The sequence below is a fragment of the Podarcis muralis genome, chromosome 14 (assembly GCF_964188315.1).
Source record: "Podarcis muralis chromosome 14, rPodMur119.hap1.1, whole genome shotgun sequence".
NCBI classification, from domain to species: domain Eukaryota; kingdom Metazoa; phylum Chordata; class Lepidosauria; order Squamata; family Lacertidae; genus Podarcis; species Podarcis muralis.
This window is the reverse complement of record NC_135668.1, coordinates 53867656-53895371: the sequence shown is the minus strand read 5'-3', so window position 1 is coordinate 53895371 and position 27716 is coordinate 53867656. Positions and strand designations below refer to the sequence as shown.

At 48.4% G+C, this 27716-nt stretch overlaps 1 protein-coding gene across 5 annotated transcripts in view; it reads left to right on the top strand.

Annotated features, from left to right (window-relative positions):
• TNRC18 (trinucleotide repeat containing 18) overlaps positions 1 to 21488 on the top strand; it is a 123621-nt gene extending 102133 nt beyond the window's left edge. For 4 of the 5 annotated variants that reach the window (XM_077918743.1, XM_077918742.1, XM_077918744.1 and 1 more), the window contains 11 exons: positions 502 to 696; positions 3341 to 3482; positions 4432 to 4549; positions 7123 to 7198; positions 7684 to 7792; positions 9072 to 9188; positions 11096 to 11263; positions 12639 to 13939; positions 16918 to 17154; positions 17644 to 17718; positions 18824 to 21488. In XM_077918743.1, coding sequence (XP_077774869.1) covers positions 502 to 696; positions 3341 to 3482; positions 4432 to 4549; positions 7123 to 7198; positions 7684 to 7792; positions 9072 to 9188; positions 11096 to 11263; positions 12639 to 13939; positions 16918 to 17154; positions 17644 to 17718; positions 18824 to 19030 — 2745 coding nt within the window. In that variant the 3' untranslated portion in view covers positions 19031 to 21488. The remainder of the gene's footprint in view (positions 1 to 501; positions 697 to 3340; positions 3483 to 4431; positions 4550 to 7122; positions 7199 to 7683; positions 7793 to 9071; positions 9189 to 11095; positions 11264 to 12638; positions 13940 to 16917; positions 17155 to 17643; positions 17719 to 18823) is intronic. The other variant, XM_077918741.1, reaches the window with a different exon arrangement.
• The last annotated feature ends 6228 nt before the right edge of the window (positions 21489 to 27716 follow it).

The window sequence follows — 27716 nt, the reverse complement described above, 5'->3', positions numbered from 1 at the left end:
GGCCTTGGTGAAGATTTGACGTTTTCATCCCCAAAAAGTTTTTGATTTGAGTTTCTACTGAAATGAGGCTGCATTTTAATGTTGTATTTTAATCTTGGTTTTAAGTTGTATTTTAATCAACTGTTTTTGTACCTGGTGTTAGCCACCCAGAGCCCGGTCTTGGCTGGGGAGGGCGGGGTATAAATAAAATTTATTATTATTACTACACGGTCCAGATTGACTCAGCAGAAGCTGTAGTCGACGGTTCCAGAACCTATGCAGAAAGCATCATTTGAGCATGTGCAGAATGTGGTTCCCCACACCTTGGAGCAAATCACAGGCAGCCACCCCACACCTGAGACTAGGGCTGGGCAAGGTAAAAGAGGATAGGAGTCCCAGGCTGGTTTCGTTCCCCCGGCTCCTCTTGAGTCGCACTCGCTGACCACCTGCCTTTCCCTTCCTTCTGACCAGCAATACTGATTGACAGAGAACTTTCTTTCCCTTCTTATTTCCATTGCGCAGAAGAAGAAAAGCAAAGAAGGCCCCTTCTGCTCTTCCTCCTCCTCCTCCTCTTCGTCTTCCTCGTCCTCGTCCTCTTCCCTCTCGCCTCCGGGCATTGCCAGCTCCATGCCTGATGCCCGAGGCAGCCTGACCAGCTCCCTGGGCTCCAGCAAGAAAAGCAAAACCAAGGCCAAAGCCAAAGAAGTGAAGAAAGAGGTGAGGTCTTCACACAGGCTGGCAGCGCCTCTTAGATGTATGGAGGAGCATTTGAAAACGGCACCTCCATCCACCACCACCCCCCTGGTTCGAAGTGGTAGAATCCACTTCAGCAACCATCTGCCCCACAAAAAATGTGTAGGTCAGATCTGAAGTATTCATACAGGGTAGCTCTGCAAATTTCCCCGCTCTTACTTTGCATAATGCATTCTGCCGTTTTGCATAATTTATTCTGAATAATATCAATGTTGGGGGGGGGATTTGCACACGTTTCTGCTGTGTTGCATAATTCACACTGCAGTTTTTGTTGTTTTGCATGATGGGCTCCTGGTTTTGCTAGTTACGGGGGGGGGGGCGGTACAGTCAAGGTTGCTCAAACTGCCCCCTGCCCCCGGACTTGGGTCCTCCCCCCCCCGGCTTGTGAGATTTCAGAAAGCATCTAATTCAGGGGTCAGCAACCTTTTCAGCAGGGGGCCGGTCCACCGTCCCTCAGAACTTGTGGGGGGCCAGACTATATTTTTTTGGGGGAGGAATGAACAAATTCCTGTGCCCCACAAATAACCCAGAGATGCATTTTAAATAAAAGGACACATTCTACTCATGTAAAAACACACTGATTCCCAGACCATCCGAGGGCCGGATTGAGAAGGCGATTGGGCCACATCCGGCCCCCAGACCTTAGTTTGCCTACCCCGATCTAATTGCACCCATGGGTTGGAATTCCATAGAAAAATAAAGGAAGGTTCCAAGCGAAGCTTGATTTGGTGCCCACTGTGATTTTGGACACCTTTTCTGCGCTCTCGGCCCTTAGTATATTGCACCCGCAAGGAATGCCACCCTGATCCCTGCAGCCAGTCCATCCTCAGAGGAGTTTCCTGGTCTTCTGGGTCTTGGGTACCACTGGGGAAGCAGCAGCCGCTTCCAGAGCTGCCTCGGAGCCAGCGCTGGGCAGCCTCCATGCGCCACCCTGGGTGCTTCTCCTGCTCCACAACCACACAGCCCCCTGCAGAAGCATCTCTGTCCCTCCCAGAATTAGGCTACTGCCACACCATACATTTAAAGCACAGCGGTGCCAAAACAGCCATCGCTCCTTGCCCCAAAGGATTCTGGGACCTGTAGTTGGTTACGTGTGCTGAGGTTTGCGAGGAGACCCCTATTCATTTCCCAGAGCTCCCTGGGCGGAAGAGGGGAATGGCTCTTAAGCTACCCCTAGGGATTGTCGGACTTGCGTTCGACCGAGCGATTCTTCTGGTTGAGTCCTCCGACGTGATTAACGACCTGAGCCTTTGATGAGTCTCCAAGCACGTTCTCCCATCACACAGAGTATCCCCCAGCACGCAGGGAAGGAGCCGAGATAGTATGAGCTCCATTGCAAAGAGCATTTTATTTCTAACTATGCAGACAGAAAAGAAACAACCGCTCTCTGTGAGAGCAGAGAGCAACTGAAACACAAAGGAACAGGAAACCAGTAACATCACATCCGTCTCCTGTCTTCCGTGAGACTTCCAATAGCCTGGAATCTCTGGAATGCAAAACAGAGTCCTGTGACTCCAAGCAACTGCACAGTGGCAACTCACAGAAACCAACATCCTCCCCCTTTCTGTGAACACCACTGGGCAGTGTGTCAGTACAATCTCAGTACAAACCCAGTCTCTGTACATAGGTACAGTGTTGATCCCTTGGAACAACCTTGGACAAGAAATCAGCAGGAATTTCATTACCTGGCATGTAGGACAGCGTTACGAGTCCTTTCTGAACACATTCCCTAGCACTGCACAGTGGCAACACACAGAAACCAACAGGGATAGCCCTGTTCTTGAGTTTGTTTAAAATCTAAAACAGCTTATCTTGTATTCCTTTCTTCGAATTTGTACATTTAGGGTGTTTTTTTTTAAAAAAACCTTTTTGTAAAGGCAATACAAAAATTTTCAGAGCTGAGTCCTTAACTCTTTATTACTGTGCTTGGCTTCCTCTAAGTTGGGCTTTGTCTAAAACTTGCCATTTAGATTTTCAAACCTTTTTTGTAAACTCAGTTTTAGAAACTGTACCTCTGAGTCCTCAATCCTTTATTACTGCGCTTTGCTTCACCTGGGTTGAGCTAGGATTATAGTACTTCAGACCTTTGGGGAGATTTACCCTCTTTCTTTGAATTTGGTCATTTAAGGTTTATGATTTCTCTATTTCCTTCTGAGGAAACTGAATAGTTCAGTGAAACGAGGTTTGTAGCCGGCATCCTGTTAAGGCTTTGTTCAATTCTAGGTTTTTCTAATTTTTTCCCTTAAACTTTTTGATTTTTGTGTTTTAGTTTAATTCTATAAGATAATATTTCGTGTCGATTACTTCTCGTTTCAGGGATTTCCACGGTATTGCATTTGTTTTGCATAAACCCCTAGGGATTGTGGCTCCACAAGGAGAATTGGGGCCCCTAGCCAAGATTGGTGCCCTTCACAAACCACGGCGCCGTTTCAGTTGAGGGGAGGGAAATAAACGCAGATAACGGATAGATTTGGAAAAGCTAGAGGATGGAACGGGGGTTGCAGGGGAGGAAGAGGAGAGTTGGTGCTTCAGGAAAAGCTCTGTCCCAGGGCTGTGGGTCTTGGCAGAAAGGTTTTTCTAACCTCCGCTTGCTTTGTCCCTGGCCCAGAACCGAGGGAAAGGAGGCGCCGTCAGCAAACTGATGGAGAGCATGGCTGCCGAAGAGGATTTTGAGCCCAACCAGGACAGCAGCTTCTCGGAGGATGAGAATGTGCCACTCAGTTTGCTCCTGGAGAGGCCGCTGACTCCGGGTGAGAGATGGTTCCTGGTTCCTTAGATTTCTTCCTGCCCCGTCCAAAAGGCTGCAAACAGTTCCAAGAACTTTCAGTCCACATGGATTCTTCTTCTTCTTCTTCTTCTTCTTCTTTTGCAGGGCTGGGGGTAGCCATCTTTGTGATCCTTTAAAAAAATTATTTGGTTTTTCAGATTAAAATCTTACAGTCATATATCAAACACAGATCATAAAAACCAGATTGCGAGGAATCTCTCGGATTTCCCTCGTCCCCTTTGTGGGTCCTATTATTAATCATTTTCTCCTGCATCTTTTATGATGATCCAAATATTTTACCTCTCCACTGTGTCCAAAATTCACCATTAAACTACAAGTGATCATTCCAATCCTACTAACGATTTTCACTGTTTACAATGGTCTTTAAGTTATCAGTTTCCCCAAAATTATTAAAATTTTGGTCTTCCTGATTTCTTATCCTTCCAGTCACTTTAGCCATTTTGGCATAATCATTGTGATCCTTTAGTTTCACCCGGCAGTTACAGGGACTGCTTTCAGATGGAGTTCAGAAACGTCATTCCAAAGACAGTGGAACTCCCTGCCACAGGAGGCGGTGTGGCCACCAACTTGGTTGGCTTTAAGAGAGAATTAGACAAATTCAGAGAAGAAGAGAGGGCTATGGATAGCTCTGCTCCTTTGCCAGGATGGCTCTGCTCCTCTGCCTCCACAATTGAGGGCATCAATGCTTCTGAATGCCAGGTGCCGGAGACCCCAGGAGGGGAGAGTTGCTCTTGTGCTTTTGTAATTTTATAATTTCATAATTCATTTAAATGTTTTCTTCTTTGTATGTATGTAAAAAAATAAATAAAAAAGGAGAAGGCTGCGTATGCCATAGGTAACATGGGTGCAGATTTCTGCTGCCTTTGAAAGTGCTGCTAATTCTCTCCCTCCCTCCCTCTGTCGCCCTTCAGCCCCCCGTTCTTGCATCATCGACAAAGACGAGCTAAAGGATGGTTTGAGAGTCCTCATCCCCATGGATGACAAGCTCCTCTACGCCGGCCACGTGAAGACCGTCCACTCTCCTGACATGTAAGAAAAAGGGATGGGTGCTACGTGCTTGGAAAGTCATGGCGCCTTGGGAGTTGCTGTCCAGCAACATCTTAAGTCCAAAGCTCTCTGATCCCTGGGGGTGGTGGGCACGGAAATGCCCCACCGAGATTCCTGCCTGTGACTTACCGTATTTTTCGCTCCATAAGACGCACGTTTTCCCTCCTAAAATGTGAGGGGAAATGTCTGTGCGTCTTATGGAGCGAATGTGTGGTCCCTGGAGCCAAATTTTCCAGGGGCGAAAAGCAGATCATGCTTTTTTTAAAAAAAAAAAAAAGAGGGAAGGGGGTGTTGAAACGAAGCCGCTGATCAGCTGATCAGCAAGCGATCAGGAGGGAGATAAGGGATGCTAGAGATAAAGGAGGCTGCCTGGGAGGGGGGGAGGTAAAAGCACATGGATCCTCAGGATTTTTGCATTGGGTCACTCCAAATTCTCCATCAGATCACATAGCGTGTCCATGGTTATAGCCTGCACCAAAAAAATCACACACCCACTGTTTCGTGGGGCCACAATGGCACAAAAACGTGGTTACAAAGCATGGACCCACATGGATTCTTTGGGTTTTTGCATTGGGCTACCCCAAACTCACCGTCAAATCACATATCATGTCTGTGGCCACAGCATGAACCACAAAAATCATGCATCCACTGTTTCGTTCAGAATATTTTTTTTCTTGTTTTCCTCCTCTAAAAACTAAGTGCGTCTTATGGTCAGGTGCGTCTTATGGAGCGAAAAATACAGTGTAATCCGAAGTAGGGCAAAATGATGACAATCAACTGTCCTGGAATTCTACTCAATATTGATCCAGAACAGAACTCCAGTGTATAGTTAGCAAAGTAAAAACTTGAAACACGTTGCAGGATTCCCCCAAAATAGACCAGAGGCAATTGTATTTCATCCAGCAGAGCTTTACTGCTACCACAGCCAGATTTAGGTTTGATGAGGCCCTCAGCTACTGAAGGTAATGGGGCCCTTTATATGTCCCGCTGTCCTTTGTCAACAACAAATTGTCGCTGTTTTTTGTGTTGAATATATGCTATATGGTAATTGATGGACCTAATAGGTATCTAAAGCCATTTGCACATAACTATGTATTTTATAAAGTAATTGTTGAACTTATTTTATATTTTGGAAATGTGCATCCAGGTTTCCCCCCCCCCTTTAATTATTTTGGGGGCCCCCAAGAGAGTGGGGCCCTAAGCTATAGCTTGTTTGGCTTATACGGAAATCCGTCACTAACTGCTACTGAAGGCAAATGAGCATAATGATTACAAATCCAATAAATTCAGAATTGGCACTGTCCATAAGAAATCCAATTGCAGCAGACTTAACTTAAACTTCCAATAATTTATAATAAGACTAAACCTTAACACTATATATAGAACACCACAACTGAAGGAAGAGATATAGAGAACGAGAAACCCAGGCTCCTTCTGGCCTTACTTTTATAGTGACCTTGACAGAAGAGATAACAGGACCAGCTTAAGCCAACTGTACTCAGCTTCTCGGAAGGAATAACCCAAACATCAGGAACCTTCTGCTGGTCTCTTTCACACAGAGAAGCTTCCAGAACCCTCTTGAATTAATTAGAATAGGAAAGATCTCTCCACATCAGATCAATACTTTCTGCACCAAGAAATGCAAACTGACAGCAACCTGTTGAAGGCAAATGCCATTAAGCAGTACAAACCTGGCTCACTTTATTTACTGATTAAACTCCCAGGCCACTTTTTGACACAGTGGTCCCTGCAGCCATCGAGAAACCATAAAGACCCACGTAGCAGATGAACCAGCTGCCTTTAACCCTGTTGCAGAAAGCAGCTGTTAGAATATAGCAGTGTATTTTGCATCCAACATCACATTGAATAGACATCTCTCCCACCCCGCAGCTCCTGCTATATTTTCATCTGCTGCCATTTTAAGATAGATGCAAAACAATTTTTTTTGCCACTTGCACAATTATGAACGTGCTTTATCAGTGCAAGGCCATTGAGTCCAGCTTTGATTAATGCAGAGTTTGGGCTTTTATATGGTGCTCTTAAGCGCGGAATAACACGCCTTGGCACCTGCAGCAAAAGTTCCAGCAGGCTTTGTGCAAAAGCGAGCCACATGCTAAATGCCACGACAGCCTCTGGCTTTTATTTTTTTAATTTTTAAAAAGATCTAGTTTTATAGTTTTGGGTCTATTTCTATCTGTTTCTAATTATCAACCAAGGGAGTGCCACTAAATATTCACTGCTTCTGACTTTGGGGCCAAAATTCAGCTTTTTTTCGTTTATCTCCGCCCAAAATCTCTGGCTTAAGAATGACGAACCATGCTGCAAATATTTCCAGCTTGATAAATATCTCCTCCTGCAACTGGAAATTGGGTGGCTTGAATTGCCATTCTGCACAGATCGGCCCGATGCAATTGTTTCCCAAGGAAACCGGCTTGCAAAGCGTTCTTGGGCATCAAAAATCTCTCTCTGATGGTTTTGTTTTAACTTCTCGATGTTTCTTCGCCTCCTCCTCTTCCTCCTCCTTCACTGTTGCTTTTTGGGTTTGTGCATTTCAGATACCGAGTTGTGGTGGAAGGAGAGCGAGGAAACCGACCCCACATTTATTGTCTGGAGCAGCTACTGCAGGAAGCAGTAAGTGGGACCCCTTAATTTTCTAGGAAGATGGACACTCCATGTTGCCTTTGGGAAAAGAAGGTGGGAAGAAGATGGAGGGGCGTCACAAGATACCTGGGCTGGTGTTGGTGGAGCTCCGGCTTTTATTCTTATTTATTAGATTTCTTAGTTGCTTTCTACAAATACAAAAAGTCCCCAAGTGACTTAACAGTACAAAATACAACCAGATAAATTCAGTTAAAAATGAACACACACACCCCACATTGAAAGGATAAAAGGTAGTTAAGAGCCATAGGCTTGATTGTAGAGGAATGTATCTGCCTGGCGTCTAAAGACATGTAATGATGGTGCCAGGTGAGCCTCTGGGGAGAGCATTGCACAAACGGGGAGCCACCACCGAAAAGGCCCTGTTCTCGTGTTGCCACCCTGATCTACCTTTTGCTCACCCCTGACCTACCACACAGGGCAAAAGCAAGAGTTAACGGATGCTTCCTTCTGCACAGATCATTGACGTGAAACCTCCTTCGGTGCGATTCCTCCCGGAAGGCACGCGAATCGCTGCCTACTGGAGCCAGCAGTATCGTTGCCTCTACCCAGGGACAGTCGTACGAGGTGAGACCGTAATTCAGTCAGATGATGAGGGAGTCAGAGGTGCTCTAAAGCAGGGTGGATTTGATTTAAATCACGATTTAAATCACTAGTCAGTAAGACTTGATTTAAATCATTTTATTATTATTATTATTTTACAGAAAGACTCATCCTTGCTGGTATAATCTTAATATTTACAACCAGGTGAAGGTTTCATTTTTGGAATAATAAATTTTCAGAGTAGTTTTTACAGTTATATAAAAAATTACTGATTCGGTTATACTATCAGAAATACATAGGCCGATAATTATGAAATTATTTTGAGTTTTAATAAGTTAACTGTTTATATTTGGACAACTTTTCTGCTGTTCTTTATCGGAAGGAGAAAAATAATCATTAGTAACAATTTAAACAATGTATTTAGCTAAAACAATAACATTATAGCATATGCATCCATGTTTGTTAAGTGATGTGGTTAAGCATTTTAAAAAAAACAAACTTGGACTGAGTTTTAGCACATTAAAAACTTAAAACAAATCCTTATTTCCTGATGAATAGCCTTCGGACTAGAATGTAACTTAAACAGAAAGCTATCTTTAGAAAGATTTTCCCCCCGAAAGCATTTCATTTTAAAAATCTGATTTAAATAAAAAATATCTTATTTAAATAAAAAAAATCATTTATTTTTTTATCCACCCTGCTCTAAAGGAAGATGAGATGGCGGAGAATGAATTATTTGCATCTGTCTTCATAGCAAAAATTATAGAGAAGATCCCAGTGCCTTTTGCAGGAAGGGGAGTCTTAGGAAGAGGCAGGTGGTAGTGATATGAGATGAAGTGCCAAGCCTTACTGACAAAATAAACACTGGGCCTGGATGGGTCTGAATGCAAATGTGAAATTTTAACGAACAAAAATACGCAACTTGTCCCTCAGCCTCCATAACAGAACTGGAAAGTAGCCAATGTAACACCAATTGCTTTTAGAAAAGGGATCTGGGAAGTGGGGGCATGGACTGGAAATTACAGGCTGGCTAGTTTAACGTCAGTTCCAGGAAAATGGGAAGGATTGTTAAGGGTAAATCATCATAGAATAACAAGCCTTGCTGAAGCAGAACCAGCACGGCTTCTCCAAGGGAATGTCCATCGGAAGTGTCAGAAAGCATGTAGGTATTTGTGATCCACTTAATGCAATGGACTTTCAAGAAGGTTTCCGCGAAGTACATCACCCAAGACTGCAGAGTGAACTTAGCAGTCAGAAGGTGTGTGTGTGTTCTGACGACAATCATTTCCTTTTCTATCCAAAGGGGCTCATGATCAGGAGGAAGACGGGGATCTGATAACAGTGGAGTTCGATGATGGCGACACCGGCCGGATCCCCTTGTCCCACATCCGGCTCCTTCCGCCTGATTACAAGATCCAGTGTGAGTTTGGCCCTTCTGTTGCAGAATAGGACTCCCTGGTCCTGAATGGGGCAACTGTGCCCCTGAAGGACCAGGTGTGCAGCCTGGGAGTCATTCTGGACTCACAGCTGTCCATGGAGGCGCAGGTTAATTCTGTGTCCAGGGCAGCTGTTTACCAACTCAATCTGGTACGCAGGATGAGACCCTGCCTGCTAGCGGACTTTCTCGCCAGAGTGCTGCATACTCTAGTTATCTCCCGCTTGGACTACTGCAGTGCACTTTATGTGGGGCTACCTTTGAAGGTGACCTGGAAACTACAACTAATCCAGAATGCGGCAGCTAGACTGGGGACTGGGAGCGGCCGCCGAAACCACACAACACCAGTCCTTAAATACCTACATTGGCTCCCAGTACGTTTCCAAGCACAATTCAAAGTGTTGGTGCTGACCTTTAAAGCCCTAAACAGCCTCAGCCCAATATACCTGAAGGAGCGTCTCCACCCCCATCGTTCAGCCCAGACCCTGAGGTCCAGCACTGAGGGCCTTCTGGCAGTTCCCTCCCTGCGAGAAGCCAAGTTACAGAGAAGCAGGCAGAGGGCCTTCTCAGTGGTGGCTCCCGCCCTGTGGAACGCCCTCCCACCAGATGTCAAAGAGATAAACAACTACCAGACTTTTAGAAGACATCTGAAGGCATCACTGTTTAAGGAAGCTTTTAATGTTTAACAGACTACTGTATTTTAATATTTTGTTGGAAGCCGCCCAGAGTGGCCGAGGAAGCCCAGCCAGATGGGTGGGGTATTAATAATAAATATTATTATTATTATTATTATTATTATTATTATTATTATTATTATTATTATATTTTATTTAGAAGAGACGTTTGAGAGCCCATCTCAGCCCTCCCCACTGCCCCACAACAGGACAGAAGCCCAATTCCCTTTTCCCTCCTGATGCCCCTCATTTCCCCACAGTAGGCTGGTAATGGGAACCCAGAAACATACGATCCCCTTGTGTCCCCCCCCAAGCATTCATTTTGCCTCCCCAAGAAAGCTTTATGTCATTAGCACATTCAAAGCATATTCATAGTACCTGATTGGAGCAGGATCAGAGTGAAGAAAAGGGATTCAATTCCTACAATGTTATTCCTACATTGCAAGGTTAGACTAGATAACATTTGGGGTTCCCTCCCAGCTCAGTGATTCTAATTCCTACACCCATCATGCCTAAAAGAACCAGATTTGAATTGGGTTGGAGCTAGTCTATTAGTGGTTTGCACATTCACATGTTCAATAAAGGATCTCCACAAATGGATTTTCTTATTCTTATTTATTGAATTTATATACCACCCTATCCCCAGGGGTCCCAGGAATGAAATCAATATATAAAACCACAAAATACGTAATAAAAACAAAAACAATTCAATAGCTCCCCCCCAAAAAAACACATTTTAAGAGGGCATAGGGTGTAAATCAACCAAAGGCCTGCGCTTTCTTTGACCTCTTTGCATTCTCATCTTACAGGTTCACTTCTCAAAGAAAGCTACTCTCCAAACCCTTTGCTTACCAGCAACCCAAATTATAAAAATCTAAATTTCTTCCAGATTTCTGCTACAATGGGCTGGGCTACTAATCAAAGCTGGGAAGTCAATTTCTGGTCTTTTGGGTCCTTAGCAGGCCTATCACATAAGCCTAATAAGGTCCACATTTATTAATCCCTTAATAAATGGAACCCCATAACTTGTGGGTCTCCATGCAGGTTCTGAGCTGCTGGCCACCCCACATTGAACACTTGCCTGCATTCCCTCCGCAGGTGGGAGTCTCCATTTGAATAAATCCTTGTTGAGCTGGGGGGGAGTGGAGTGCGTGTCTCTCTCTCTCTGTGTGTGTGTCTTTGCAGCGCATGGCAAGAATAGCTGTTGGTCTCTTTCAGGTGCTGAGCCATCTCCCGCTCTCCTGGTGCCCAGCACAAAACGCCGCAGCCGCAAGTCCAGCAAGGATACCGGGGAAGGGAAGGAGGGCAGTGGCACGGGGTCCGAGGAGCCAGCGGCGTCCAAAGGCAAAGGGCGTGGGAGAAAACCAAGCACCAAACAGAAAGCTGGTACGAGGCGGCAGCTTCTTTAGCGGGTGGAACTACTGAGGGCGAAACCCTGGGGAATGCGGGAAACGGCCTTAGGCCAGGTTAGTCTAGCCCAGGCCAATGGGAGTTGGAGTCAGGAGCTGCCAGTGGTTCTCCAGGGTTGGAAACAGAGAGAGAAGGATTTCTTTCCCATCACCTGCTCCTTGAAGATGCCTTTGGGGCCTGAACCTGGGACCTTCTGCATACTGCCCTCTCCGTAGCTGGGAACTTTGGAACTCCCAGCCTAGGGAAGCCAGACTGGCTCCCTCTTCGTTGTCCTTCTGCCGGGAGGTGAAGACTGTTTTATTCCAACATGACTGCAGGAGCTGTTTCTTAAGGAAAGGCCTTTGGAGCTGCTTTTACTGCCTCTATTTTAAGAGATAAGCTTTTATAGTGTTTTAATTCTATTTAATTGCTTTTAAATGATTGCATTGGATCTGTTTTTAGCTTTTTTATTTTATCTATGTTGTTTCAATGTGTTCTAAGCTGCCTTGAGTCCTAGACTGGGGAAAAGGCGGGACAGAAATGTAATAATAATAATAATAGCAAAAATTTCTGATCGTCTAGGTTGGCGTGTTAAAAAGCTTTTGATTGACTGAAAAGGCACCTTCAGTTAATCAGGCAACATACTGTTATAAAAAAGTTGATTGTTTTTAATAGAACTGTAAATGGCAGAGGCTACCTTGGAAGAGCATTGCTTTTTTTGCGGGAAGGAATACTCCTTCTCAGAAGAGTGTCTGCAGAGAGCATAAATAGTCATGCCATCTAAAAGCATAGCGAGGGAGCATTTTTCTCCTTCAAAACCATTGTTGTATTCAAATGATTAAATCAACTAGGATTTTCTTCCCTATGTACCTGGGTATCTCTTCACCTCTCTCTGTATATCACAGTCAACTGAACTGCACTTCAGAAATGGATCTTGGAAGGGCACTCTCAAACATCACATCATAATATATGCAGATAACGGTGTTAACGTGTTCGTTATACATGTCAGCTTCTGCATTCTTTGTAACACTATTTGGATTTTAGTATTTTGAGAGAGGTCTCTGTTCACTTACCTCTTTCTGTGCCTGGGTCTTCAGCTCTGCCTTCTCCAATCCAGATGTTCTCCAGATCTTTTGCTGGGCTACGATGCCCATCAGCCGTAGCCATAGCACGGCCAGTGGCTGGAGCACTATGGGAGAGCTGGAGTCCCAACAACGATCGGAAGGGTACCAGGTTGGGGGCTGGGGGAGCTGGAGAAGTCTGCCTCATTGTTTGACAACATCCTTCCAGGATCCAGATTAGAGGCACTCTGGCCTTGGGCAAAGGCCATTTCCCCCCAAAATGTTTTAATTTTACTTTTTCTGCTTTCCAGAAGATGCTGTCCTCAAGGAAGAAGCAAGCCAGGGGGAAGCTTCAACAAGCCCATCCCTTGTGCCGGAGAAGCCCGTTTGCCTTAGCAAGCAAAGCACAAAAGGCTCAAAGAAAGCGCAGCAGATCCCCGCCAGGACCTCCTCCCAGACAGAAGAAAAACATCACAGCAAAGGCGGCAAAGTGAAGCTCTCCTCCAAGATGCCCGGCCCAGCCCAGCCCGCCTTCCAGCCTCCGGCATTCAGCAACACCCGGGGGGACGAGTCCTATACCGAGATCCCGGGCGTCCTGGGGGCCTTCAGCTCTTCGGACACCTGCTCTGGCAAAGCCCGGTCCAAGAAGGAGAAATCTGCAGAGGAGTCACCAGAGTTTGGTTCGGCGGCCAAAGCCCAGAGGAAGATCCCCGACAGCGAGATCCTCATCAAGCTGGACCACGAAGGAGTGATGTCTCCCAAAACCAAGAAGACGAAGGAGGCCATGCGGATGCTGGGCAGCTCCAGCCTGGCCGGCAGGAGGGAGACCAAAAGCATCCTGGGGCTCAGCTACACCCCCGTGGCCGACGCCAAGCGGCAGAAAGCATCCAGGGCCAAGGGGGCCGGCGGCGAATCTCCAGCCCAGAACTTTGGGGGGAAGTTTAGTGGCTCCGGAGAGAACTCTGCGAAGCAACAAGAAGACAAGGCTCAGGCCGGGCCGGCAGGAGACGAGTCGGAAAGCAACAGCAGCGGCAGCAGCTCCGATTCGGAAGGGGAGGAGGAGGCGGAGAAGAACGGAGGGGGAGCCCCCGACAGCAGCTCGGCCAGCTCGCGGGCCTCCACGCCTGTCTCCTCCTCCAACTCCTCGTCCTCCTCTTCTTCCAGCAGCTCCAGCTCTTCCTCTTCCTCGTCCTCGTCCTCCACATCTTCCTCCTCGTCCTCCAGCTCCAGCTCTTCCTCCTCTTCGTCGTCGTCTTCCTCTGCCACGGACGAAGACTCCTCCTGCAGCTCGGATGACGAGGTGGCCGACTCCCAGGCGGGGGCCTCGTCCGCCCAGCAGACCCTCCCTGCCAAGGTGGCCAAGCAAGCAGGGAAGTCTCGCTCGGCCGCAAACCCCCAGAGCCCCAAGCAGGAGCAGCAAGCAGCGCAGAAACAGCAGCAGCAACAGCAGGCGGGGGGCAAGACCCGCCCCAAGAAGCGCGAGGGGATCCACCTGCCCACCACCAAGGAGCTGGCCAAGCGGCAGAGGCTGCCCTCCGTGGAGAACCGGCCCAAGATTGCGGCCTTCCTGCCTGCGAGGCAGCTCTGGAAGTGGTTTGGGAAGCCCACCCAGGTCAGCTCCTTCTCCTGTCTTTCCTTTGGTCTCTGCGTCTTCGGCTGGGACCTTTTGCCCCCCCCCCCACTTTCTCAGGAGTGTTATCTTAGCATGCATTACAAAGGTTGCATGACACAGGATGTGATTGAATGTAAATACAGCCTTGGTGAATAACAACAACGACAATAATATATTATTTATATCCTGCCCATCTGGCTGGGTTTCCCCAGCCACTCTGGGCTCCTCCCAACAGAGTATTAAAAACAGAATAAAACATAAAACTTTAAAAACTTCCCTTCAGGTGTCTTCTAAATGTCAGACAGTTGTTTATTTTCTTGACATCTGATGGGAGGGTCTTCCACAGGGCGGGAGCCACTACTGAGAAGGCCCTCTGCCTGGTTCCCTGCAGCCTCGCTTCTTGCATGGAGGGAACTGCCAGAAGGCCCTCGGAGCTGGACCTCAGTGTAAATAAGTTATGATGGATGTAATAATGGAATACTGAATGGTATCGTTTCTGTAAAATATGCAGGAATTTATGATATGCAAAATGAACCATGGAAGGAGAAGAACGGAAGTCGTTGATATCTTAAGGATGTAAAAATGAGTACAGGCATACCTCGGGTTAAAGACACTTCAGACTGCGTTTTTTCAGGTTACGGACGCACCAAAACCCGGAAGTACCGGAATGGGTTACTTCTGGGTTTCGGCTGTTGTGCATGCACAGAAGCGCAAAATCACACTTTGCGCGTGCAGAGAATAATAATAATAATAATAATAATAATTTATTATTTATACCCCGCCCATCTGGCTGGGTTTCCCCAGCCACTCTGGGCGGCTTCCAACTGAATATTAAAAACAGTACAGCATCAAACATTAAAAACTTCCCTAAAGAGGGCTGCCTTCAGATGACTTTTAAAAGTAAAATAGTTGTTTATTGCTTTGACATCTGCTGGGAGGGCGTTCCACAGGGCAGGAGCCACTACCGAGAAGGCACTCTGCCTGGTTCCCTGTAACCTTACTTCTCGCAATGAGGGAACCGCCAGAAGGCCCTCGGCGCTGGATCTCAGTGTCCGGGCTGAACGATGGGGGTGGAGACGCTCCTTCAGGTATACTGGACCGAGGCCATTTAGGGCTTTAAAGGTCAGCACCAACACTTTGAATTGTGCTCGGAAACGTACTGGGAGCCAATGCAGATCTCTCAGAACTGGTGTTATGTGGTCCCGGCGGCCACTCCCAGTCACCAGTCTAGCGGCCGCATTCTGGATTAATTGCAGTTTCCGGGTCACCTTCAAAGGTAGCCCCACGTAGAGTGCGTTGCAGTAGTCCAAGCGGGAGATAACTAGAGCATGCACCACTCTGGCAAGACAGTCTGCGGGCAGGTAGGGTCTTAGCCTGCGTACCAGGTGGAGCTGGTAGACAGCTGCCCTGGACACAGAATTAACCTGTGCCTCCATGGACAGCTGTGAGTCCAAAATGACTCTCAGGCTGTGCACCTGGTCCTTCAGGGGCACAGTTACCCCATTCAGGACCAGGGAATCCCCCACACCTGCCCGCCCCCTGTCCCCCAAAAACAGTACTTCTGTCTTGTCAGGATTCAGCCTCAATCTGTTAGCCGCCATCCATCCTCCAACAGCCTCCAGGCACTCACACAGGACCTTCACCGCCTTCACTGGTTCTGATTTAAAGGAGAGGTAGAGCTGGGTGTCATCTGCATACTGATGAACACCCAGCCCAAACCCCCTGATGATCTCTCCCAGCGGCTTCATATAGATATTAAAAAGCATGGAGGAGAGGACGGAACCCTGAGGCACCCCACAAGTGAGAGCCCAGGGGTCTGAACACTCATCCCCCCCCACCACTTTCTGGACACGGCCCAGGAGAAAGGAGCGGAACCACCGTATAACAGTGCCCCCAGCTCCCAGCCCCTCTAGACGGTCCAGAAGGATGTTATGGTCGATGGTGTCAAAGGCCGCTGAGAGATCCAGCAGAACTAGGAAACAGCTCTCACCTTTGTCCCTAGCCCGCCGGAGATCATCAACCAGCGCGACCAAGGCAGTTTCAGTCCCATGGTGAGGCCTGAATCCCGATTGGAAGGGATCCAAATGGTCCGCATCCTCCAGGCGTGCTTGGAGTTGTTCAGCAACCACCCGCTCAATCACCTTGCCCAAGAATGGCAGATTTGAGACTGGGCGATAGTTGGCCAAATTGGCTGGGTCTAAAGATGTTTTTTTAAGAAGCGGTTTAGTGACCGCCTCTTTCAGCGGGTCTGGGAAGGCTCCCTCATAGAGGGAAGCATTCACCACCCCGCAGAGCCCATCGCCCAGCCCTTCCCGGCTCGCTTTTATCAGCCAGGATGGGCAAGGATCCAGGAGACAGGTAGTCGGTTTCACTTGTCCAAGCAGCCTGTCCACATCCTCGGAGGTAACAGATTGGAATTGATCCCATGTAACAGGACCAGACAGAACTCCAGCACTCTCCCACCCTGGCTCTGCTCCCACGGTGGAGTCTACCTCCTTCTGAATCTGAGCGACTTTATCTGCAAAAAACTTTGCAAAAGCATTGCAGGAGATCTTGGGGTCCCTACCAGGCCCCGGTGGTGCAGGTGGTTCCGATAGATTGCGAACTACCTGAAAAAGTCTCCTGCTGCTGTTTTCTGCAGATGCAATGGAGGCGGTGAAGAAGGCCCTCTTCGCCGTCGCCATTGCCACTTGGTAGGCTCGACGTTGAGAAGCGCCGGATTGCAACCTGCGCGTGCTCAGACGCGGTGCTGCGGGTTGTGAACCTGCCTCCTGTATGGATCACGTTTGCAACCCGAGCTTCTACTGTGCTTTAAATTGTAAAACAGAAAATTTGATATATATTAAATTTTCTATTTTACAATTTGAAGTACTCATTTTTACACCCTTAAGATATCAATGAACCCGAACACATACACTAAAAAAAACATGAGTAGAGACTCAGAGCTCACGCCACTCTGCTCTCTCTCGATTCCACAGAGGCGTGGGATGAAGGGGAAAGCCCGGAAGCTCTTCTACAAAGCCATTGTCCGCGGAAAGGAGATCATCCGCATTGGAGACTGCGCCGTCTTCCTGTCGGCCGGCCGCCCCAACCTGCCCTACATCGGCCGCATCCAGAGCATGTGGGAATCCTGGGGGAACAACATGGTTGTCCGAGTGAAATGGTTTTACCACCCAGAAGAAACCAACCCTGGCAAGAAGCTCAACGAAGGCAAGGTAGGAGACCCAGGCGTGACCTCGCAGCACCATCAACCGAGGATTCCTTGAGAAACGAGCCAAGGATCACTGGGGGGTTTGCTCAATGGGTGGAGGTCTCTATATATTAGCTCGGAGCAAAACTTAACGGAAGAATAAGAAATCAAGATAACAGACGTTTTATAAACGAATGGTTTATTGAATGTTCACACATAAATTGCAAACAGATAAAAACAGCATTGGCAGGATTATTGTAATAACCTGCAGTTTTGTAAGAGTATATATTTAAAGTAGGTAAATGAGCAAGAAAATTAAATGGATTTGGTTATGCAAAAGATATTTTAAAATAACTTTTAAGGAACCGCAGAAAGAGGGGGAGGGAAGTCAAGTTTTGAAATGTTAAAATGATTTGAACAGTTCTGGGCTTTGCCTCCTAATCTCGCTTTCCCTTTCTTGTTCCTCTCTTCTCCTCGCCAACCCCAACCGTCCCATCACTCTGCTTGGTGCCAGCGCTGGGATCAGAAATCCAGCAGGAGCCTTTCGACTGCTCTCCAGTCCTCCAGCCAGAGGAAGGACTTCATGGAGGTGTGTAATAATAATAATAATGATGATGAAGAATTTATAACCCGCCCATCTGGCTGTAAGAGAAGGCAGCTGGCGTGGGTGGTTGAAACTGGTCTTTGGGATGTGTTCCAGGGTCTCTCGACTCCTCGCAGAGCTGTACTCCTTCCTGAAGATTGCAGGGGGGGGGCTTTCCTCTTCATTTGCAGAATGCTCTCCCTGGGGAGGCTCACCTGGTGCCCTCGTTACATTACCCAACTGATGCAGGCTAGAGTTTCAAACTGCATCACCACCAAAATGAAAAGGGTCTCCCATATGAATCCTTCTTATTCTGTGAACCGCCCTGAGACCTCCAGGTATAGGGCGGTAGATCAATAATAATAGTAATAATAGTAATAATAATAATAATAATAATAATAATAATAATAATAATAATAATATTTTTTATTTCTACCCCACCTATCCGGCTAGCCACTCTGGGCGGCTCCCAACAAAATATTAAAAACACGATAAAACATCAAACATGAAAAACTTCCCTAAACAGGGCTGCCTTCAGATGTCTTCAAAAAGTCAGATAGTTGTTTATCTCCTTGACATCTGATGGGAAGGCGTTCCACAGGGCGGGCGCCACCACCGAGAAGGCCCTCTGCCTAGTTCCCTGTAACCTCGCTTCTCGCAGGGAGGGAACCGCCAGAAGACCTCAGTGTCTGGGCTGAATGATGGGGGTGGAGAGGCTCCTTCAATATAACAGCAGCAGCAGCAGCAGCAGCAGCAGCAGCAGCAATATCTTTAGGCACCAGACGAAAACTGTTAAACTATCTATCACCACTGTGAAGAAGGGCCTTGTCCTGCCCATCATTTCTCTTAGTGAGGCTGTCTGGCATCTCCTGCCAGTCCTATGCAGGATAGGTACTTAAGAGGCCTAAGGGACCAAAAAAAGCCAAGATTCCCTGCCACCACCAAGAGGGGAGTGAGCCTCCCACTGCCTGAGGCCATTGGCTCATTTTGTCCAATAGGTGGACCGGTTCTGGTATTTCCCCCCCTCCTCCCGCTTTGGGAACCCGCAGCCCAGAGGTGTGTTCCAAACTGCCTGCTAACTCTCTCTCTCCCTTTTCCATTCCTCCCCCAGCGAGCGCTGTACCAGTCCTCGCACGTGGACGAGAACGACGTCCAGACCATCTCGCACAAATGTCTGGTGGTCGACCTGGAGGAGTACGAGCAGATGTTGAAGACCAAGAAGTATCAGGACAGTGAGGACCTCTACTACCTAGCGGGGACGTACGAGCCCACCACGGGCATGATCTTCAACACGGACGGGGTGCCGGTCATCTGCTAACCGCTTCTGGGAAAGGGAATTCCGGGAGGCACCCCGACACCCCCAAAGCATTCGGATCAATACAGCCCACCCACCCCTGTCCGAGGGGGGGGGGAGCGAGCAGAGCGGGACAGAAGAGAAGTTAATGTGCCTGTTTCCGACGACAGCATGATTGTTTAAGCGCCCAGCCGCATCGCGACTAGACAGGTTCCGTAAAACGAAAGAGGTTCGCCTTGCCCAAAGGGATTTTCCGAAATCAGCTGAGATCCAACCGCTTGCCTCTCCTGCAGAAGAAGGGAACAGATTTGCAGGGAAAGAAATGGCAGATCGGATTCTGCCCCTCGGCTTTGTGGCCACAACCCCTGAACTTTTCCCTTGGGTTCAGACTTCCATAGGATATTTCAGGACACCGGTCGTTGTTTTTTCCTGGACTTTCCAATTCCAAGGCGACCCGTCCCACCTTCCCGCGCCAACCGCCAACCGACTTTTGCCAGGTCGGGGAGGGGGCAAACCATGCGTTGACTGCCAGTTAAGGAACACTTCGTTGTTGACTCTCTCGCCTCAAAGGACCTCCTCCGCTCTCTAGCAGGGCACTGATACAGGGGAGCAGCCCCGAAATCTCCGGTCGCAAGAGGGGCAGGGGGTCGCTTGGGCGCAAAGAACTGTGGGCCGACATCCCTCTTAGGTTACGAGGAGCCAAGCAGACGGGCGAGGAGATAAGGTGCTGAACCATTTTCACAGCACGGGGGGAAACCCCCCCCCCTCTATTTTTGGGCCAGCCCAACTTCTCCAACCATTGGGAGGTTGTTTCCCAAACAACAGCATTTCCCTTCCTCGTGTAAGTTGAATGTAAGTCGCCCAGTCCTGCTTGGAAACATCAGATATTCTCTAAATAATATTACACAGTTTGGCAGGAGAAGAATCGTGTTTTGCTGGTGGTCATTTGCTGCTGCCTCTTCAGGAACCCAGAAAAACACTTTTTCCTCCTCCTATTTTTCTTTTCTTTTTTACATCTTCTGGACCTGGCGAGCTGCCTTCTGAAGATGTCCACGCGGAAAGAGATGCCTCAGCTCGCCTCCCACCCCACTTCTCCGTGCCCCCCCCCCCCGGCACTACTTACGAAGGGCAAGGAGGAGACTGGCACTTGCAGAAACCTCACGTTTCCTCCCTCCCACCCTCTGCAGGATGGCGGGATCCTGCGCTGAGCTAAGTGCGGACCCAGCACACACCGAATCAGATTGTTTTCCTCCCCCAAAGTTTGTGAGTGTCCATTAATTCGCCCCTGGATCTCTGCCATTTTCCACCTCCCTTTCTGGGTCAACGGCTCTGGACTTTGCAGGGTAAGAAGCCCACTTGAAGTAGGGACGACCAGGGAGTAGGTTGGTTTTGAGGGACAGAGGCAGAGGACTCGAATGACGACACAGTGTTTTTGCACTTAAACCTCACACACTACAAGCCCAAGACGCCACGATTGTTTCTGCCCTGAACAGAGTGTACAATTCGAACACTACAGAGGGAAGTTACTTCACTTAACTCGGACAGATATATTTTTTTTTAAACTACCTGGTACAAAGAGAAATACCACAGACCTGTAGCCGCGGAGAGAGGCGCCATCCCATCTCCCCAAATTTTGCAATCCCCTCCTTTTAAAGAACCACAGTGGTGCTGTACTGCCTGCCTTCTCCCGGCTTTCCGAAGACTTTGGTGGATAATATTTCTAAAAGCAACATCAGTCACTCTGTACAGTTTTAACGTACCAAAAGACTCGTCATGTGCCCCTTTCACACACACACACACACCCATACACACACCATCCCTGTATTATAAGCTCTTTAAAGAAAACAAAACAAAACTTTAAAAACAGAGAAAGTAAAGGAGAGGGGGGGAAAGAGAAGAAGCAAAAATGGATTCAACTTTTTAATTATAAATATAAAGTATAAATATATAAATATATATAAATATATAAACTTTTTTTAAAAAAACTGTGAAAAAAAATTATGAAATTATAAAAGCAAAACACAGTCTGACATTTAGAGTCTTATTTTTTATTTCCCGTTGGATTGTGACTGTAAAAAAAGAGAGAGAAGAGAACACAGGGGAAACAGGAGATCCAAAACGTTGCTTACACACGAACTGCGTACTGTATCTGTGGAAGCAAACCTTGCGTGAGCAGATGTTTGAAGAGAGATGCACAGAGAGAGAGAGAGAGAGAGAAAGAAAGAGAGAGAGAAAGAAAGAAAGAGAGAATTTATGTGAATGTTAAATAGAAAGCACTTAACTGCCCATTGCCTTCTATGGAACACAAGGATATTTTGCAGACAATCGAGAGGAAAGGAGCCAGGTATTTTGTCCCTTTCTCCCCCCCTGTTGTTTTATGTTTTCGATTCGCACCCCCCCCCTTTTGCATTCTGTTTGTTGCCGAATTATGTGCGATCCTTTTTCATAAAAAAAGCAATTGAAAAACAAAACAAAAAAACAACCCGAGCTCTGCCTTTCTTTTGTCGTCTTGGTTTTCCCCCTCCCTTTAAAAAAAATAAATGATTAGGGTGCGATCCTGTATTTGCTGAAGCCGAAGGAGCTGTTAAGATGGGGCAGAAGGCTTGTGGAGGTGGCTGCCCCACACTGAGAAAGAGGTCCATTAAAAGCCCCTGTGGAGAGGGTGGAAGGAGTTGGGTTTGGAGCAGGGGGGAACAGGATCCCAAACACCCACACGGTCCCAAGGACACGACAGAAACCCACACCGGGACAGGCTCTGGTTAAGGAATTCCTTTGGCTCCAACAGGAGCCAGGGAGAGGCTCTCAGTGGCGCCACAATGGGAATGCTCTCCCTTTATAGCTGGCAGCAGTCAACTCTTCTGAAGACCAGCTCCTGGAAACTGCAGGAGGGGAGACGGCTCCTATGCCAGGATCCTGCCTGCGGGCATCCCTTTGGGGCAACTGGTTGACCCCTGTGAGAACAGAATGCTGGGCAGTGGTCGCATCCACCAGGGCTCTTCACATGAAGAGTTGTTACAGTTCCACAGAATACTTTCACAAAGTCTAAGACAAGGATTTCCGGAACATTAGCCTTGTTTCACCATCCTAGGCTTCATCAATAGTACAGGCTCATATATAATGTTACACTGCAACCACAACAGTCATACCTCATGTTCCGTTTGCTTCAGGTTGCGTCCCGCAGCGACCCAGAAGTACCAGAAAGGGTTACTTCCAGGTTTCGCCACTCACGCATGCGCAGACACGCAAAATGATGCCACGCGCAGAAGCAGTGAATCGTGACCCGTACGTGTGCAGACGCGGGTTGCGTTCTGCTCATGTTGCAAACGGGCCTCCGGAATGGATCCCGTTTGCAACCAGAGGTACCACTGTACTATGCTATAAGATCCGCTATCCTGTAACATTACATATGAGCCTGTTCTACTGATGAAGCCTAGGATGGTGAAACAAGGCTAATATTTTAGACTCTGTGAAAGGATTCTGCGGAACTGTAACAAACCTTCATGTGGATTATTGGGCTCTATGAACAGACGGGTGGAATAATACATGTACGGTCCTTATGCATGAACTGATCCACTGGGTCTTCTGCTTTCTTCGTTCAACTTTACGAGACTTCCGTTGAAATCTACAATTTGATACAATGAATAGTATACCTTGTTTATTCAAAAGTACATCCGGTTACGTCTTGTGTGTTTATTGAGTTTCTTTCACGTAACCAGAGGTTTGTTGTTTTTTTGCTGCTGCCACCATCAGCAGAGCTTTGGGCCAAAGGAGCCATGAGTTCCTAGCCATACGATGGCCCTGCGCGTGTGCCCTCCTGCCTCACAGCCCTGTTTGCCCTGAGAGTGGCCAGGTAGAGAATCCAGAGTTTCTAGACGTGAAACGAGTTCTGTCCCTTCTTCATCCTGGCTGGGGCTGTTGTGTTCAGAGGCCTGGCTGGCCCTCAGCCTGCTTCCCCCCATACCTCCACCCATCCTGCTAAGGGTTACGGCGCAAATGAGCCAAGCAGCCTGGAAGCAAGGAATAAAAGGCCACCTCTCCACAGTGGGGGGGTGTGTGGAGAAACCCCACAGTTCACCCTGGCAGTTCTCGCAAAATGTGCTCCCAGCATGAGCATTTGAGCCACACCATGCCTGCTGCATCTGTTCACAATCCAGCCCACTGGGGCAAGGCCACCTTGTTTTCTGCAGCGACACCCTTTTTCCAAGTGGGGGAGCCAGGCTGGGAGGGGGGGCAGTAATGTTGGCTATTTGGAGGGGCGAAAGCAAATTTCAAGGAGAGATGCAAAAGGCAATGTGACGGCCTGGGACTCGGAGCCAGACGAGTCTCAGTCTACATGGGATCCTTTACCTCAGGCGGCATCTGAACCTAGTCTGGGGCCTGATTCTGAAGAGTCTCAGTCTGCACAGGTTCCCCTGCAACAAACACCAGTTGGGCCGAGTCAGGGGCCTGAGCCTGCCCTGGCTCCAGATGTGGGGATGACCTCGTTGCCTCCAGCTGGGCCGTCACTTACAGCTGCTTCCCTACTGGTTGGGTCAGGAGAGGCTGAGGCGGCCCCTGGGTCTAGTAACCCACCGATGTCTCCCGAGCTGCAGAGACTGAGGTCTGAGAGAAGGAGAGACCTGAGTACTCGCAGGAGGAGTGTTCGCCTTTGGGCGAGACAGGGAGGTGAGTCACTGGGGGATCAGGACCGGCCGCTACCCCTACAGAGATAAAAGGCTGTCAGACCCCGCCCCAGGTTGCGGGAGCAATGTTGCTGTTTGCCAGAATCTGCCTGTGATCCTGTGCCTGACCTTGCCTGGTTTCCTGCCTCGTGTCCGGCCTTGGCCCTGTCGGACTGACTCCTCGCAGAACCCTTGGACTTGGGACTGGACTGCGTTACTCGGGTTACCCCCAGGCCCAGCACAGGCAAGGGCACTTTCCTACCTCCTTCCCACTGTCTTTAGTTGGCCAAAATATGCCCCAACTCTCAAAAGGCTGTATCATCATCATCCTGGGGAATAAAAGGTGTTCGGAGGAAGGAGCTGGTAGGGGGCAGCGAATACCCCCCACCTTGAAATTCACCCTATCCTGAAATTGCTCCCATAACCTTTCAGATTACAATAATCCAATGAGCTCAACATGGGGCTGCCCTGGAGGACAACATGGAAGGTTTGACTGGTCCCATAAATCTGTCTGGGCTTCCCTTTGCAGTCCATATATCCCCCATTTTCAAACAGCTGCCCTGGTTGCCAGTTTGTTTCTGGGCCCAATTAAAGGTGCTGATGTCAGAAGCCCTGAAGGACTCGGACCCCAAAGACCTTCAAGGTTGCCTGCTTCCCTACAGACCTCCTCGGGTGCTGAGATTGGCAGAGGGGGCCCTCTTGGTTGTTCCTCCATCCTCAAAGGCTTGGGGGGGGGGGCGAAGGGGAGAAGGCCTTCTCTGTGGTGGCCCCTGAGTTGTGGGACTGCCTTCTCACAGAGGAGTGCCTGGTGCCTTCATTGCACAGCTTCTGGAGAAGGCAGAAGACACACCTCTTGATAGCCTTTGACATTTCAAGTGTCTCTTTTTAGGACATACCTTATTGGGGGGGGGGAGATTCCAGTTTGCTTTAAATGTTTATATATATGCCCCAGGAGCTTAGGGTTTGTAAATAATTACTCTCTTTTATTACAGAGGTGATTTAATTTTGCCCTGCCTTAGATTACCAAAGACTTTCTTTGAATTGGCTCAAATGTTAAATTTGATAGATACCGTATTTTTCTCTCCATTACACGCAGATTTTTTCTCCTAAAAAGGAAGGGGAAATGTCTGTGTGTGTTATGGAGCGAATGTGGGGGGTCCCTGGAGCCGATTAGGGGAGCGCAGGAACAAAAATCAGCAAAAATCAATCGTGCGTTGTGTCGGAGAGGGAAACCTGAAAAGAGGAAGTGGTTGCTTTCCTGCATTCTGCCTCAGGGTCTTACTGCCCACCCTCCTCTGTTTCGTTGCTGTGTTTGCTCAAACGGAACAAAGAGCAGGCAAATCCCCTCCCCTCCAGGCAAGCAGAGGGGAAAGCAGAGGTCTTTCCTTCTAATTCCTCTCCGTGCTCCTCGCAGGCAGCCAGAAAACATGCAGGAGGAGAGAGAAAGCTGGCTTCGGTTTGTGGAAACTTTTGCCTTTCTTTCCTTCCTCCCGTAAAGTCCCTCTCCTGCTTTCTTAGCCAGCTGCTTCTCTGCACACCGCTCTCTTGTCCCTTCTGTGTTTTTCCTTCACTCCCCACTTAAAATGTAGTTACAAAGCATGGATCCACATGGATCCTCAGGATCTTTGCATTGGGCCACCCCAAATTCACCATCAGATCACATAGCAGCCTGCCCCCCTAAAATCACACACCCACTGTTGCCTGGGGCTGCAATGGTGCAAAAACGTGGTTAAAAAGCATGGATCCACATGGATCCTCAGGATCTTTGCATTGGGCCACCCCAAATTCACCATCAGATCACATAGCAGCCTGCCCCCCAAAAATCACACACCCACTGTTGCCCGGGGCTGCAATGGTGCAAAAATGTGGTTAAAAAGCATGGATCCACATGGATCCTCAGGATCTTTGCATTGAGCTACCCCAAATTCACCATCAGATCACATGTCTGTGGCCACAGCATGAAGCACAAAAATGATACATCCACTGTTTCATTCAGAATTTTTTTCCTTGTTTTCCTCCTCTAAAAACGATGTGCGTGTTATGGTCAGGTGCGTGTTATAGAGCGAAAAATACGGTATATGGAGAGTAAGAAATCTGTTTGACAAACAGTTCACTTACTATTCTCATGTGTATTTTAGCAGTTCAAGAATAGTCTCTTTATGGATCTCTGCAAATTCAGGCAGAACTTTTTTGTCCTGCTGAAAAGCACGCCCCAAACTTTGGTCTTCCTTTGGTGTGTGTGCCCTGCCCCAGCAAAAAACAACCACCCCATTTGTCAATCTTTTAGAAACATCACAAGTTTGGGTTTGGGGTTAGGTGCGAAGGGTATCTTATACCATCGCCTGATCTTTAAAGGGACAGCCATAAGCTCTGCCGCTTTGGCAAGAGACATCACAGTACCGAAACAGGAAGAGTGAACCAGAATCATCAGTGAGTACATTATGCCAAGGTGTGTCTTCCAGCTGCAGTGCCCACTGGCGCAGCTGTGTGGTGGAGGCCCAGCCCTGCTAGGCCGGTGGGCAGCTGCTTCTGAGTCCTCACACCTGTATGAAGTCCTTTGCCCCACATCCACTGCAGACTTTTCTCCTCTGCCAGCTGAGCAAGCTTTGAGTGGCGGCGGCTAAGTTCCCAGTTCCCAACACCTTCTTCCCAAGCAGCACCCACTAGGAGACACTAGGCTATGGGTGCCTGCAACGTCGCCATCTGGTGGCTAAAGGGCTACAGCCTCCCTTCTTCCTTGCAGGCCAGTCTGATGTGTAATTTGCACAACTTTTGCCTTGCCTTGCCTGCTCCTTTCCAAGGCACTTGCAGATAAAATGTGCATATATATTTTTGTTTCTCTGCACTGCATCCACCTGTATGCATACTTGGGGCTGCATATTCAGAGGCAGGCCGAGTGGTTCATCGGAACATAGAAAGCTTTATACAGACCCCCCTGGTCCATCGAGCTCAGCATTGCCTGCACTGAGCGGCAGGATTTCAGGTATAAGTCTCTCCCAACCCTACCTGCGACCTGCTTGCAAGGAAAACCCTCTGCCGCTGAGCTGCAGGCCTTTCTGTTCGATCCCAAACTGCCGTCTCACACAGGGACAGGGAACCTGCGGACGTTCCAATGTCGTGGGAGTCCCGCCAGGCCCCCTCAACATGGCTGGCTGGATCTGGAAGGCCACAAGGTCCCTGCCCCCCAGCCCCTTGGCATCGACATGGCCTGTCCAACATCCAGCCAAGCCTCCTGTGGTTAACTTGCAAAATCCACTTTCGGGGCCGAGTCAGGCTACTGCCCCATGGTGCTCAGAATCACTTTTCTGTTGACGGCTCTCCGGTTATCCTGCCTCACTCCCTTCCCTGCAAGACCCAACTGCCTGTGCTGGCAAGGGGCAGCCGTGGGCCCTTTGCTGCCCCAGAGCAGGTGTCTTTCCCCTTGACCCTTGCCAGAATCCTAAAAGGAGCAACTGGGACGCTTCTTTCTGGCAGAGGTCTTTGCCAGTCCTGTCTGCTCTACCACTGTGCGATGACCTTTCACCATGAAAATGAAAGCACCTGGATCAGACCAGCAGTCCTGCAAGCAACGCCTGGGTCCTCCTCCTTTTAGTTTATTTGTTTCAAGTGCTGCAATCAGTGGGGCTGGTTGGGAGAATCAACAAAACGCACAGGTTTCTGGTCGCAGAAAAGAAACATGGCTGGAGATTAATCTTCGGGGGTGGGGAAAATCAACAGAAGCCTTTGAAATGCACGGGATCGGTGGTCCAGATGGGTGGGATATAAATAATAAAATGGTTGTTGTTGTTTGCACACAGAGGGGTAGTGCTTAGAGTGTCAGATGTGGGCGACACCAGGGTTCGAATCCCCACTTCCCACGTGTTGAGGGCACCTCTGCAGGAAGAACGAAGTCTGCGCACCCCCAGTTTGATGCTCCACCAACACTCCTTGAGACAGAAAAACTGAACTGCACGTTTTCTTTAGGGGGGACATACCCAACCCAACAGTTTTATTTGTCAGCAAACACACATGCACACGCCACACGCACACAAGACTTCACAACGCCCTGC